A 14,265-nucleotide genomic window follows, 5' to 3' on the forward strand; every position below is an offset into this window, starting at 1 on the left:
TTGGGTGGACTCGTCCGCACCGGAAGTGACGTATGTACCGCTTCCGTTTCCACGGCCAAGGCGGGCTTCCGCCCCTCGCCACAGGATGGCGGGGATTTAAAGCTGGTTCTAAACGCAAATAGCGAGACCCCCGGCAGGTTGATCGCTTTGCGCGGCCCGGCCGCTCGCAGGAGCTGCATGAGGGGCCGGCGTCCCCGTGTGACACCCCCGGGCCGGGTCCTGCAGAGCACACGCCACACACCGCACCGGGACCAGGCTTCTTTATTCACTCAGCGGCAGATTTTAGCGTGAAATAACACAGGTGCCCCGCCCGACACCCGGCCTTCTCCCACCAGTACGTGTTTATCGACTATTTGCAATACGCTCCTTGCTTTCTTCAGTAATTCATAAAATCATCCCTTCTCTCTTTGCATTAAAATACCCTGATTTTTAATACAAAAAAATACTAAAAACATTTAGTGAAAACAGATAAAATGTGCAAATCACAGCACTCTTCTTTCTCTAGAGAAAGAAAAAAATCACCTTTAAAGAAAATTTAAAAAAAATCCCTTGAAGTGACGTGTTGGTTGGGAAATGGGCACCTGAGGGCTGAGCTTTGTTGGGGCAGCGTCTTAAACCAGGGTAACTGCGGCGTTTCCACTGGAGCAGCCCCTGCTGCGGCCGCTCCGCAGAGTGGGGGACCGGGGGAAACAGAGGCCAGTGCTGCGTGGGGAGAGCAGACACAGGTGCTGAGCTGTGCAAGCTGAGGGATCTGCCTGTGGGTGCCGCCGTCCAGCACTGGTCAGAGTGGTGCTTCAGAGAATCACGCGTTGTTCGCGCTGTCTGGATTTTAGCATTCCGAAATCCATATGCCATCAGTCACTCCTTTTCCTACACCCGCTTCCCCAGCCTGTGCCCTCCTCTCACACCTGAGGAACCGGGTAAGATGCACAAGCAGCAAGACCACACATATTTTTGCCACGTTCAATGAGGAAGTACCTAAAAAGAGAAAGAAATGCATATGAGCGAGTGATCCCTTCCCCGGCAGAGCCTGCAGGACGAGTACCTGCTATACCTGCTCTCACAGAAATCACTGAACCGTTTTGGTTGCAAAAGGCCTCAGAGATCATTGATCCAACTGTTAACCCAGCGCTGCCAAGTCTACCTCTAAACCACATCTGTGAGAACCTCACCTGTGTGTCTGCTGAACCCCTGCAGGGACAGTGACTGCTGTCCCTCTGTACAAGCTCCTTTCTCATGCCAGCATGAGGATCACGTTCCCCGTGACAGAGTTGTCACCAGAAGCCAGCCCAGCAACATTCTTCCCCATCCCCTTTATGCACAAACTGGCAGAGGGAGCACCTGACTCTCAACAATTTTACTTGCAGCTGGAAGTAGTTGCAGAGCCAGAAAAGTGGCTCCTGGCACAGCCCATTGTCTGGCTGTGGGACCACGGGAAGGTACATGGGGCTTGCCCGGCACCAGAACCAGCGGAACGGGGGCTCCGTGCACTGGGGGTGAAAATGACGGGTCTCTGGTGCCAAGGGTCGGCTCTAACCAGGCACTCCAGCACTGGTGTGTAAAGCCGAGTCTCCTTCCTTGCTGAGATGGGACCATTTCCCCTCCCCAGAGTATGAAATGGCTGCTAAACTACAGCATGAGAGCATGAGGGAGAGCTGGAGGCCGAGGAGGAGGGTGGAACCACAGGTACAGGGAGCCCGGCGTGGGTGCGGTGGCACCGGGACCTCCTTACCCGTCCATGCCCCACAGCGGGCCCCAGGAGTTCTTCACGATCCAGAACGGCGTCCCGTCCTCCTCACCGTACCCCACAGCCAGGACAGCGTGGTTCACCTTGTCCGGGGTGTGCTCACACCGTGGGCTGCACGGGAAAGGGAAAAATAACACAGATTAGTTATGTGAAAAAGCAGCCTGTAACTAATCGTGGATTAGCCGGCATTCCTGATTGCACTGCAGCTGCAAAAAGAACCATGGGATGCTCTGAACTTCAGCTGTGGAGAGCAGGGAGAGAGCCAAGACAAGGAGATGCTGCTCGGTTCTCTCACTCAGGAATCACAGGGGACACGGGCCATCGATCTGAGCACATGCTCCAGCTTTTTGTTCAGAACTAATGTCAAGACTCACACAAGAACAGGCTACAGGGAAAAAACTGAGCAAAGGATTTTTTCCAATGAAAACAAGAAGCTCTTGGTGCATCCCAAAAATGGCTGGTTCTGCCCCAAAGCTCAGGGCACTGTTCTGCATTGAGCACAGAGAACAGTGAGTTCCTCAGTTAAATACACATTTCCCTGGATTGCCTCTGAATTTGCAGCTTTTAAATTGCACTTGATGAAAGTTGCTGCCTGTGATACAAAACAACACATGGTACAAGCACCTGGTTTTAAACATTTTCAAACTGCAGACAAGTAAAGGATCAGTAATCTCCACAACACGTTTACTTTTCTGTTACCAGTTGCTCTAGTGAGCACAGGCTGACACCACCGGAGCAGCAATTATTCCATTCACTCCAGTTTTACATCTGCCTTAGACTGCAAACGAACAGAACCTCCCTTGGCGTGTTCCTCCAGCTGGGATCCTGTCACAGCGCCTGTCACACCCGGCACCGCCTGGGGCAAGCAGACACTGTGGGATCTCTGTTTGAATGGCAAAGCCACTGGCACTCGCCTGCACTTTCCCTGGCCGTTCCCTGGGGCAGATCACTCCTGCTGAGACTCTGAGCTTAATTTTCCCTGCAGTTCTACGTGACTGAGGATTCATTACTCAAGTATGTTTCTAGTTCTCTCCAGGCAGGCACTGTCCCCTTTCTTACCCAACAGAAATCTGTCCTGCTGCACTTAGCTTCCACACTCTTTCCAAAATATAATCATCATCCTTTTAAGTAGCTTTTTGCCTTGGCTGTAGAGCTGACACAACACTTGAGACTTTCTCCTGCTAGGTCACTTATGTCTCAAACTCATTTTTTGTCTCTGCTACTTTTCTTGCACATGCAGCTGCAGGGAGGGATTGGCAGGAGGCGCTGGGGACCTGCCCGCGCTGCAAAGCAGCGATGGCTGAATAACCCACCTGCAACCGTACCAGCGCAGGTGCAGCCGCACCGCTCACCCCCTTCCTGAGCTCCAGCTGCCCAAGTCCCACGGAAAACTTACTGTGGTTTGGGCTTAGCCTAAGCAAACCAGACATGTTCAGCTGCAAGACCTGGGCTGGCCCTGCCATCACCCCCAGTGCAGACAGACAGACAGACGCCAGCCCCAGGCCAGCTCTCCCCAGTGCACAGACCGGCTGAGCTGCTTCCCCACGCAGCCTGGGCTGCAGGTCGGGCTGGTCCCTGTTTGCAGGCACCCTGCTCCCAGCGCCACGCTCCCAACCCTTGCTGTTTTCTGTTTAAAAGAAAATGCAAGAATGCAGCCTAGTGTCCCTGTGTCCAGTGCTGCCAGGGAGGAGACACAGTTCCAGCCCTCACCTTCCCCTCGCCTCGCAGCTGCACAAATACTCACTTGGAGTAGACACCTTTTCTGTAGTGCATGAAGTTACTTGTCACCTCAAAGGCAAAGCTTACTGGATTGTGCTTCCCCACAGCTTCCACCATCCCGTCCTCGTCATACTGCAGGAAAAGGATCCCGGGGTCAGTTATGTCCCAGTTATGCTGGGACCAGTCAGGATCCCCCCCAGCACTCAGAGCACGCTGGGGACAGCTGACCCAGCTTTCTGCTCACAGACAAGGAGCCAAGTGCTGCTTGCACTGAAGGACAGGAGCCAAGAGCTCCTCACAGCCTGGAGCTGCACCTGCTCTGGAAAGCAGAGCCCCAGTGCCTGCATTCTGGTTGCAGCACTTCATCAGTGCCCCCTCCAGAAAAGGGAGTAGGGCACAGGAGAGTGTGCATGCCAGCAAAGAGCGAGCAAGCTGAAGCCCTGGACGTTGGGAAACATGAACCTCAGGGTCATACCTGTGTGATGTTGATAACGTCCCTGACAAACGCAATCGCCTTCTCCGGCTGGAACTTGCAGGTGCCGTTCTGTGGGGACAGAAAGGAGCCGGTGCTGGAGCCTGTGCTGGACCCCACTCTGCTGCTGCAGCAACGCACTGAAGCCACGCTGGAAATGTGGAAATACCTCAGCCCGGTACGGGTATGTGTCCTCCCCCATGAGGCCTCTGTTATACAGTATGTACTCGAAGGCTTGGCTGGGCAGGCCCCTGCAAGACAACATAGCCAGAATGCAGACTAAATAGGATGATAATGCTCCGGCAGAGCCATCAACCTCCCCCCACAGTCCTTCAGACCGTTCCTGCAAACTGAGGGGGAAAGAGGAGGACAGTGTGTGCCCCAGACCCTCTAACGGCAGAAACTCCAGCCTGTTGCCGCAGCACCTCCCTGCCTGGCACTCCTGGTTGTGCCGTTGCTGTTTGCCACAGTCAAATGTTCTCAGGGGTGCCTGGTCCCTGGGAGACACCAGCACAGGACCCCAAAGGCTCGAGGCTGCTGAGCCAGCCCAGCACTGGCTGTGCCAGCGCAGCCCCACAGCCTCCCACACGGAAAGGTGGTTTTCTGTGACCTCTGCCCAGCCAGCACTCCCTGCTACACAGCACGGGGGGGACAAGCGACCCACATCTCCAGCAAGGAGCTGCTTCCTTCCCTGGCCACCCTCGGGGAGCGTGATCAGGGCGTGCTTGCAAAGAAAGGACTAAGGAGGAGTCATGAGAAAAATAAAAAGCACCGAGAGTGGTTTTGCTGAGCTCTCTGAGCATTCCTCAGGGACTGCTGCTCTTACAGAAAGCAGAAGATTGCAGAAAGCTTTCCTTTCAGCCTCTCTAGCAATGCTGCTAGGAATTTACCAAAGGAGAAGCAGAAGTTTCTGTGGGTTCCTTCAAGTACCATGAGATGAGCATGACCCACGAGCAGAGCAACAGACACAACCCCCCCGTGCCTTCTCTGAGCATATTAAAACTGGACTACCCTGCACCCATGACTAAGATGTCAGAAGACATTTTAACAAAACAGATATCAGACAAAAAACTAATAAACAAGAGGAACAACAGAGGTTCAGAAATGCTGGAGATTTAGTAAAACATTCTAACCGCTAGGGAGGGTGAAATTAAAATAAGCAAACCAAACCCAAGCCAAAACTGGTTTCCCTGACACATCTCAGCCAAGGAAAAAACAAAAACCACCCCAAGATCTGGAAGGACCCTGGCAGTAGATCTTGAGGAAGGCTGTCAGTCATGGAACGTAACATACATTTATTTCTATTCTTTATTACTTTGTATTACTTACCCGCTGCAGCCGTGGTTGTTAAAAGCCTGGGCGCAATCAACTAACTGTTGTTCCGCCTACAGAAAAGATTTTTGAGTCAGTATATATTGAGCAGCAGAACAAGTGAGACAAACGCGGCATGCCCGGCAGGCAGCGCAGGAGTGCTGGCCTCCCCCGGCAGCTGCTGTTCACCCGCTGCAAACAGGAACCACCCGCCTGAGCGGCCCCATGTCCCCAGAGGGGACAGGAAATGTGGACCCAGCAGCCAGGGCGCTCCGGCTGCCAGACCCATCCCTCCTCACAACAGCCGAGACGCTGTCTCACCCACAGGAGTGCTGGCTGACATCTCTGCCAAAGGTCATGTTTGTTTTTAACACTCAGCTATTCTCAGTCAGGGAAGTGGCTACTGTTTTTCTGGTTCTCTGAGACTGTAAATCCTCGGGGAGTTTAAAAATAAACAGCCTCACAACGTGCTGCTTGCAGCAAGCTGTTCTGCAGCGAGGATCTGCTGCCAACTGGCAGCACCGGGGCGGCTCTACAAACCACAGCAGTGCCCAGCAGCAGGGACCCACCAGCCTGTGGCCCCTGCACCCCATCCTGCTTGAGGAGGGCACTCAGACCTCAAGGGGGGATGATGACAGGCACATCCTTGGGCACAGTGAGCTCCCAGACATGCCAGCAGACAGGACCTGCCATCAGTGCACAGGATAGGAAAATCTTACCAGAGAGAGGAGCTTTCCTGTTGCAATAGCAATAGCAGACTCCAAACACCCCGTGGTAGAAAAGGTCCAGCAGCTCCCACAAGGGCCCTGCATCAGGAACCAGAGAGGATCTGCTCCATAATGTGCCTCCCCAGAACACCAGGGCCAGGGCAGAAGGACACGCCAGGAGCACAGCACTGTGACTCCCCCTAGCAGCCGGGCTCTGCCTTCTGCTTGTTCCTGCCCCCCTGCTACCCTTTCCCCAGCCATTGGGGGCCCTGGGGGAACCCACTCCCTGCAGACCCCCAGCACTGCCCCTCCGGGCCCACTGCCCTGCCCACAGTGGTCAGCCCCCCCCCTGGCCCGCTCGTGCTGTGTCATCAATCACACACACTCCTCACTTGGTTTTTCACAGGCGTCACGTAATTTCCCTTCTTCCTCCAGTCAATGGAGTCGGGATACGGCCCAGAGCTGCGCAAGAAGTTCCCTTTGGTGGCCGAGCAGTTCTGCAGGCAAGGCGGGACAGCAGTGGCAGGTCACCGTGCTGGAGGACAGTGCCCCTGGCCGGCTGCCCTCCCTGGGTTGGAGGGAGCGGTGACAGTCACGCTGCCTGGGCAGCCCTGGCCCGGCAGCCGCTGCAGCCAGGGAGAGCTGGGCCAGCCCAGAGAGCGCCCGGCCAGCCCGCACCGCGGCAGCAGAGCCCGAGCTGCGCAGGGAGCTCCTGACTCCCCAGAGAGCCAGGGCCGGGCCTGAGGTCTACCCGTAAAAACACAGATCAACCCGGAAAGCTGAAAGCAGAAGTGACAGTCCGGCTAGAACCAGAGTAAAGATGGAGAGGCAGCTGGAAGCTGTGCCGTAGGTGGTTCACTCGCACTTACCCGGGCTCTGGCAGGACAGGGCACTGCACTGTCAGAGAGGATTTCAGGCGGCACAGCCATGGGGTGCAGCAGAGATGGGGTGCAGCACAGAGCTGGGGTGTCCCCACGTGCGGGCACAGAGTCCCCCACGACTCAGGTGCCCCGTCCTGCCAGGCCCGCTCCCACCACCACACGCTCCCGTGCCTTACCTGGGGCTCTCTCCACAGGTACAGTTTTTTAAATTCTGCGAAGGTCAGATCTGAGAACTGGTTCAGAGCCACTAGAAGGGGGCAATAGGCACGTGTCGCTCATCGCGGCCCGGAACTCGGAGCTGCCGGGGCCGGGGAAGCGGCTCGTACTCTGGAAGCTGTGGTTCCCCGCGTTGTGCTCCTCGATCTGCCTCTTGTTGCCGAGGAAGATGCGCAGCCGCCGGGGGTACTCGTCCGGGCCGTACCGCCGGTTGTTCTGCGGGGCCCAGCGCGTCAGCCGCGCCCCGGGGGCTCCGAGCCCCGGCCCGGCCCTGCCCAGCGCGGCCCCGGCGCGGGTGCCCGCGGCGCTTTACCTGCAGCATCCAGGCCTTGAACTGCAGCTCCTCTGCAGGAGAGAGCGGGAGGCGTCAGCGGCTCCCCCGGCCCTGCTCGGCCCAGCCGCGGGCCCAGCCCGGACAGCGCCCGCGGCGCCGAGCAGAGCCGAGCCGAGCCGAGCCGCCCCCGCCCGTCCCGCCGCCCCGTTACCTTCGGCCGAGGGCGCCCAGGGGGCGGCGGGCGCCAGGAGCGCGGACACCGCCAGCAGCAGCGACCAGGCCATGGCCGAACCGAGCCGAGCCGAACCGAACCGAACGCGGCCGAGCCCCGCCGAGTCGAACCGAACGCAGCCGAACCAAACCGAACCCGGCGAGCCGAGCGCAGCCGAGCTGAGCCGAACGCCGCCGGCGGGGCGGGGCAGTGGGCGGGGCGTCCCCTCCCCACGGGGGCGGGGCGGTGGTACCCGCGGGTCCGGCCTTGACCCGCCCATAAAAACCTCACAAGCCCCGGTTCACCCTGAGATAGAATAGATTTATTAGCAAGAGGTAATCAGGAAACATATACTTTTACAAAAAAATGGAAATTTTTTTTTTTTCCAAACAAGCTGTAATTTGAAATAGTTTTAGGGCTTGAAAGAGAATTCTCATACCACGAGGTATTGCTTACAGCAAAAGTGTTCTGGTTGTCAGAGTGGAGCATGCCTGCCACTGTCAAGTTAAACTGTGTTTATATACTGTACAATGTAAAAAATACATGGTAATATTCACAGAATAAGCACTACATTACTATACTCCTGCTAGCAGGTGGTTAGACAGGATTACAGTATATGTAATAAAAACACTCGGTCATCTTGGTCTAATTCTACATCATGTTACTCAGAGTGGTCACAAGGTATACGGATCTATAGCATATCAACAGAAGCTGGGCATGAGCCGCACGCAGCAGGAGTCACGGGGACGGTTCCATCTTCCCGACGCGGGAGGGAGGGAGACAGCGGCCGAGGGACCCCCGGCGCGGGGGCACGGAGAGAGGGCAGCTTCGCGTGGGGGAAACTCCAGCGTGTTCTGTCCCCCGCCTTCCAGAGCGTGCTCAGGGACGTCACTGAGCAAGAGCCGCCCCGCGCTGCCCAGTCCCCCAGAACGGGGGGCACCTGCCTGGCCGCCACCTCCTCCAGGAGAACAAGTGACAAGAAGAACGTCATTGAAAAGAAACCGGGACTCCAGCGAAGTGTCAATGCGTGAAACCTTAAAACGATGCGGGAAATCCTACGCAAGGGCTACTGCGGCCAAAGAACGAGGGGGACGGTTGGCTTGGAGAAGCACAGACGTGAAGGTCACTCCAGGGTGCCCAACGGAAACACGGAGATATCTATATACAGTATGGTATAGTGGGTGTGACTGCAGGCGCTGGGTACCGCGTGGCCTCAGGAAGGCAGTTTGGGCTCTATTCGCAGAGAAGCTTCATAAAGGGTTTCTTCGTCCATCACAAAGGACTGGTCCAGCAGGTACTGTGTCACCTGGGGAAGGAGAACCCAGCCGTTAGCAGAGAGGACTCCCCTCTGCCACAGCCGCCCATAAATGCCGGAACTGGGAGGTGATAGAGGCCAGAGCAGTGAACAAGTGGCAGAGCAACACCTGCAGCTCCTGCCAACCCACCAGGCCCTGCACCTGCATCTTAACCCTGGGCTGCAAAGTCCTGCCTAGTCCTCAGCTGCTCCTCTGTCTTTCTTGCTCACTTTTCCTCCCCGGCACCGGCCACGCTCCTGCGGATGGGCAGCAAAGGGCAAGGGAGCGCAGGGTGTGAGGGCAACGATCCCAGGAGCCACCGACACTTGTCACTCCTTCCCATGGAAGGGCCCTGGGGGTGGGGAAAGGTGCATCTTCTCCTTTCACACTCAGGTAAAACTGGGTTCAAGTCCTGGAGCTGCAGGGAGCTCCACGGCAGGACGCCCGCTCTCACTGCACACAGGTCTCTGCCTCAGCCCACGTCTGTCCAAAAGCGGCTCAGGCACGGCCAGCTCCATCCCCGGCACCCACCCGCTCCCTGGTGCTGCTCCCTTCCCGTGCTGCCTGACCCTGGCCACACACCAGCCCCAGCTCAGCAGGACCATGCTGGTCCGTGCCCATGATCATGGTGGATGCGGAAAGACCCAGAGCGAAAAGATGGTCCTGTGTGCTGGGGAGAACCAGCAGCAGAGCTGGGGACAGGCAGGGACAGCACTGACATGTTCTGGCCAAGGCTGGGACAGCGAGAAGTCGTGTCCTTTTGCTCTGCAAGCAATGCTGGGCAGGTGGGGGGCTCTTTACAGTTTGTGTGGCACGAGAAGCACCAGAGCAGGGAGGTCACTACCTGACTCCTGTGCTTGTCCCCCTCTGTCATGAGATCTCCCACCTGCACTGGCTCTGCTAGCATTTTCTGTCCTAAATTCCTGACAGAAGCACCAGATCTTCCCCAAGGGAGCTGCCAGGAATCAAAGGCTGCTTAGACCCTGCAACTGGAGTGGGAGAGGAGGAGACGGAGCACGTGGTGCTGGGGACAAGGCCGTACCTTGGGCTGGTGCTCAATCTTGTAAGCGGTTTGCTGGAACTGGCGGATCTCTCTTATGATGTGGGAAATCTGTCCAAGAGAAACCACAGAAGCTGTTCACAGCACAGCTATCATCACCGGCAACATGTCCCAGTACCCAGGAGGGTGACGGGCAGCGGTGGAGCTCACTCCATTCCCACCTCCCACCACAGCACCATGTGAAGGGTTTTTTTTGTTCCTTCCACACACATTTCTTGCCAGAGGCAGCCCCGGCTGGTACCTGCGTGCAGGGGGATGCGTGCGGCTGGGGTTGAGCGGGTGATGGACTGCAGGGGCTGCACAGGGGGCACAGACCCCAGCCAGCACAGCGGCACTGAGCCACATCACCTCGAGCCAGCCCCCGCACGCCCGCAGCAGGGCTGGGACACTCACCATCCTCATCTTGGAGAAGTTCACCAGCCCATCCTCAGTGTAATTCGGGGTACCCTCCTCGATGAACGCCAGGTCCGTCAGGTACATTCCCAGGTAGGGGACGCATGGAGGGTCACAACTTTGGGAGCAAACCAGAAACAAATAAGAGAGAAAACTGCCTTACTCAGCGGCTTTGGAGCAGGGAGGAGGGTGGGACTGCACAGCGATGCGCCAGCCCATGGGGATGCACCAGCTCCAGGGCAGCTCAGCGCCCCACTCCCTGCGCCCACCTCCTGCTGCACCCGCAGCACCTGCTCCCCTGCACCCACCAGACCCTGCTCCCCTGCACCAAAGAGACTCCGCTCCCCTGCACCAAAGAGACTCCGCTCCCCTGCACCCACAGCACCAGTGCTGCCACAAAGGTCCAGCTGGCTGGAGTGACACGCATTGGCTGGCAGGAAACCCCAGCTAAATATTGTACACTTGGGGGTTTAAACTATGAGTCTGTAAGGAGAATGAGAAAACAAAAAGGCTTCCTGGTGCCTGACAATGGTTTCCCCCTGAGCAACCCCTTTTATTCACTTCACTCTGCTGCTCAAAGGAGCAGCTCATTACTCGGGGTCGCTTTGCAAACCGCTGCCTTTGCTGCTGCCCAGCACACTCCTCGGTGTGGGCTCTGCAATGAGGTGGTGAGCAAAACCCCAGCCCAAGCAGGGCAGTGGGGTGGGACTGGTTTCCCTGTCACCACGGGCCCCAGCTGGCTGTCACCCCCCACAGCAACCAGAGGAGAACCCATTCACTCACTTTTTCAGTGCCTCCCTCAAGTTCTTGAACCTGCCCTCCGACGACACCAGCTTCTGCAGCTTATCGATCAGCGCCTTTGTCTGCAAGAAACACAATGTGTCACTTGGATAAAGCCCTGGGGGAAACCCCAGCCCCGCAGCCAGGGGGTGACACCTGCAGTGCCACGGGGTCACCCCATCCCGCTCTGCTGCACTGACCACCACAGCTGTCACTCCTGCGGCTGCTCGACACCTCTGAGGGTGCAAATCCTGCCCCGGCCATTACTGCAGCGCCTGGTGCCAGCCAGGGGAGCTGAGCAGGCTTTGGGAGCAGAATTCCTCCAGTGCATAACAAAGGCTGTGCACTTGTTTTTGTCCCCTGCCTCCTACCTTCACCAGTGCCTGTTTCAATGTGCAGATTTGTCACTTTGCAGTAAAAGAGATGGTGTTGCCGGTTCTGAGAAGCCCACACAGCGGCTCTGGGCTGTGCCAGGCTCTGCACCATGCAGGTACCACTTCCTTCTGCACCAAGTAACTCAACACTAGGATTCATTTTGCTCATCCATAACTGGTCTGAGAAGCCCAGCAAGCCAGTTCACAGATGTGTGTGTGTGTGTGTACCCAGCTACAACGACCCTTCGGAGGTTTCTCTAACTGCACATCTGAGCTGCAGGATGAACAAACCCAACAGCATTGCAGGGGCTGAGCTGCTGGCATGTCACTTCCCTCCTGGGAAAGCCCTACAAGAACTTTCCTCCATCTCCTAACTGTGTTGGTCAATGCACATGTCTCCTGCCATCCCAACACCATCACACTGACCCCAGCAAAGCCCCCAGGGTAGCTCAGCCCTATGTCCTCACCTGCTTGGAGACCTTGAGCCAGGTTTTCTTGAGGCGGAAGATGGCACTGCGGTTGAGGGAGGAGGTGACCTCCAGCACCGCGTTGTAGTTGTGCAGGCACCGGCAGATGTCGGCCACTGCCACCCACTTCTCGATGGCGCTCACCCGCGCGTTGATCTCCTCATTCCGCAGGATCTCCGATGCGATCAGGTTACTGACCTTTGGGGAGACACCGGGCGCCCTGCACATCAGGGGGATGTGGACACGGCTCCTCACCCTCCACATCACCACGTGTTTTCAAATTATTTCCATTCGCTGCAGGAGCCCCAGGAAGAGCAACTGCAGTTGCTCAAGTTTGGGTGTCAGAGGATAGACCAGACTCTGTTCAGTGGTGCCCAACGCCAGGGTGAGGGGCAACGGACATAGACTGAAACACAGGAGGTTCCATCTGAACATGAGGAGAACTTCTTTGCTGTGAGGTACCAGAGCCTGGACCAGGCTGCTCAGAGCGGGTGTGGAGTCTCCTTCTCTGGAGACATTCAAACCACCTGGAAGTGATCCTGTGCAATCTGCTCCGGTGACCCTGCGTTAGCAGGGCTGGGGCTGGGTGATCTACAGAGGGCCCTTCAACACAACCAGGCTGTGATTCTGTGATCCTGTAACTGCACCAGATGCTCCACCTGCACCAGTTCACCAGGGCACACCCGTGGAGCGTGGGTGGGGGCAGACAATGCTCGTCCCTCCCAGTTGCAGGTGGCTGCCCGTCCCCACGTGGCTGTACTTACATCATTGAAGTGTTTCGTGTTCTTCATGATGTAAGGAGTCCTCTCGTTCTTCTCAAGCTTCATCCAGCCTTGCCCAAAGAATTCTCTGCAAACGACAATGTGCAGGTCAACATTTGCTTCGCATTTTGCTGGGATGTCCCAGCAGGTGGAAAGGGTTTGCAGCCCTGGGTTCAGCCTGAGCCAGTCTGGTGGGGGGGAATGGGCAACCACAGAGTCTGGGGTGATCAGAACAGCCCTTCCTTGCTCATGGGGATCACTCACTCGTATGGGATCTTCTTGAAGACCAGGTGATCCAGCAGCGTCAGCTGTTCTGCTATTTCCAGCGCCGAGTGGTTTTCAAAAGGTTCTGCTTTGACACCCTCAGCCTGAGTGACAAAGGCAACAACGAGGCTCGTGGGTTAAGAGCACAGTGAGAACATCCACATTTCACTCACATAAAATCAAAGCCCAAGTCGGGCTCCCAAGCCAAAGCTTCTCCCCATTGCAGCTGGCACGTGCAGTTCTGTGCTGGTCTGACAGTCCAGAGGAACCATGTCCTGCCAGCGCCAACATGTCCCGGCTTCCACAGCCCCGCGAACAAGAGGGTCTGAGTTGTGTTATCATCTGTGCACAGGCACAGATACAAACTTAACTCATCTTCTCCATTAAGTAATTAGGCGTGAGCTACAGAACAGATCCCTGCATGCTGACTTCTGCAGCCGCTGCCTTTTTGTTCTATGTCTGTTTAATTATTATAACAAAGCAACAGGGATCCCAGCTGGAGCAGCTCCACCAAGCTGCTGCCTTGGCCTGGCCACCCCGCCCGCAGCTTGGCCAGTGCCACCGGCACCCTCTGCAGAGCGGGTCTGGGGAAGCACAAGGGCCCAGGCACCCACGGGTGAGCCGGCCCCGGGAACCCTCCCGCCAGCACCAGTTACCCGCAGCTGCAAAATCCCCTCCTGGCTGCAGGAAGGGGTTGCAAAAGGGCTCCTGGGAGCAAACACCAGCTGGGCTTGCAGGAGAGGCTGCGAGGGCGGGTGCACAGTGGAGGGGTGCAGGCAGCAGGAAAGTGGGTGGACAGTGAGGGGGTGCAGGTAGCAGGAGGGTGGATGCACAGTGAGGGGGTGCAGGCAGCAGGAAGGTGGGTGCACAGTGAGGGGGTGCAGGCAGCAGGAAGGTGGGTGCACAGTGAGGGGGTGCAGGCAGCAGGAAGGTGGGTGCACAGTGAGGGGGGGGAAGGCAGGTGGGGTGGGTGCACACCAGAGGGTGCAGGCAGCAAGAGGGTGGGTGAACACCAGGGGGGAAGTGGGAAGTGGCAGTGGTGGCACCCAGCAGCAGTGGGGCCGTGCAGGAGGGCTCCAAGCACCCTGGGGACACCCGGCCGGGGGTGCAGCACAAAACACACCCCCAGCGCACAAGGAGGGTGCTGGGAGACCCTCACCACCCACCACCCCAATGTGCACCCCAAACCCCAGGGCTCCCTTGTGTCCCCTCCACGCCTCTAGCCACAGCTCGCTGCTGCTCGGCTGCTCCACCACGGGACAGACAGAAACCCTCAAGTTTATTTGTCATCTCTTCTCCAGGGGAAGTTTCCAGCTCCCACGGTTACACAACA

At 57.2% G+C, this 14,265-nt stretch overlaps 2 protein-coding genes across 2 annotated transcripts in view; both read right to left on the bottom strand.

Annotated features, from left to right (window-relative positions):
• Positions 1-244: 244 nt before the first annotated feature.
• CTSH (cathepsin H) lies at positions 245-7,726 on the bottom strand. The gene is made up of 12 exons (XM_082060990.1): positions 7,539-7,726; positions 7,367-7,398; positions 7,164-7,269; positions 7,014-7,084; positions 6,349-6,453; positions 5,969-6,055; positions 5,268-5,323; positions 4,108-4,189; positions 3,942-4,010; positions 3,492-3,598; positions 1,733-1,858; positions 245-978 (listed from the first exon to the last, which is right to left on the bottom strand). The coding sequence occupies exons 1-12, from the start codon at positions 7,609-7,611 to the stop codon at positions 903-905; spliced, it is 990 nt and encodes a 329-aa protein (XP_081917116.1). The 5' UTR covers positions 7,612-7,726; the 3' UTR covers positions 245-902.
• A 112-nt stretch (positions 7,727-7,838) lies between these two features.
• RASGRF1 (Ras protein specific guanine nucleotide releasing factor 1) overlaps positions 7,839-14,265 on the bottom strand; it is a 33,639-nt gene continuing 27,212 nt past the window's right edge. Inside the window, exons 21-27 of the mRNA XM_082060762.1 lie at positions 12,933-13,036; positions 12,672-12,756; positions 11,908-12,105; positions 11,070-11,149; positions 10,287-10,404; positions 9,876-9,944; positions 7,839-8,844 (exon numbers count right to left, since the gene is read on the bottom strand). Coding sequence (XP_081916888.1) covers positions 8,752-8,844; positions 9,876-9,944; positions 10,287-10,404; positions 11,070-11,149; positions 11,908-12,105; positions 12,672-12,756; positions 12,933-13,036 — 747 coding nt within the window. The 3' untranslated portion in view covers positions 7,839-8,751. The remainder of the gene's footprint in view (positions 8,845-9,875; positions 9,945-10,286; positions 10,405-11,069; positions 11,150-11,907; positions 12,106-12,671; positions 12,757-12,932; positions 13,037-14,265) is intronic.

The sequence above is a fragment of the Streptopelia decaocto genome (assembly GCF_964273445.1).
Source record: "Streptopelia decaocto genome assembly, chromosome: 9".
Taxonomy (NCBI): Eukaryota; Metazoa; Chordata; class Aves; order Columbiformes; family Columbidae; genus Streptopelia; species Streptopelia decaocto.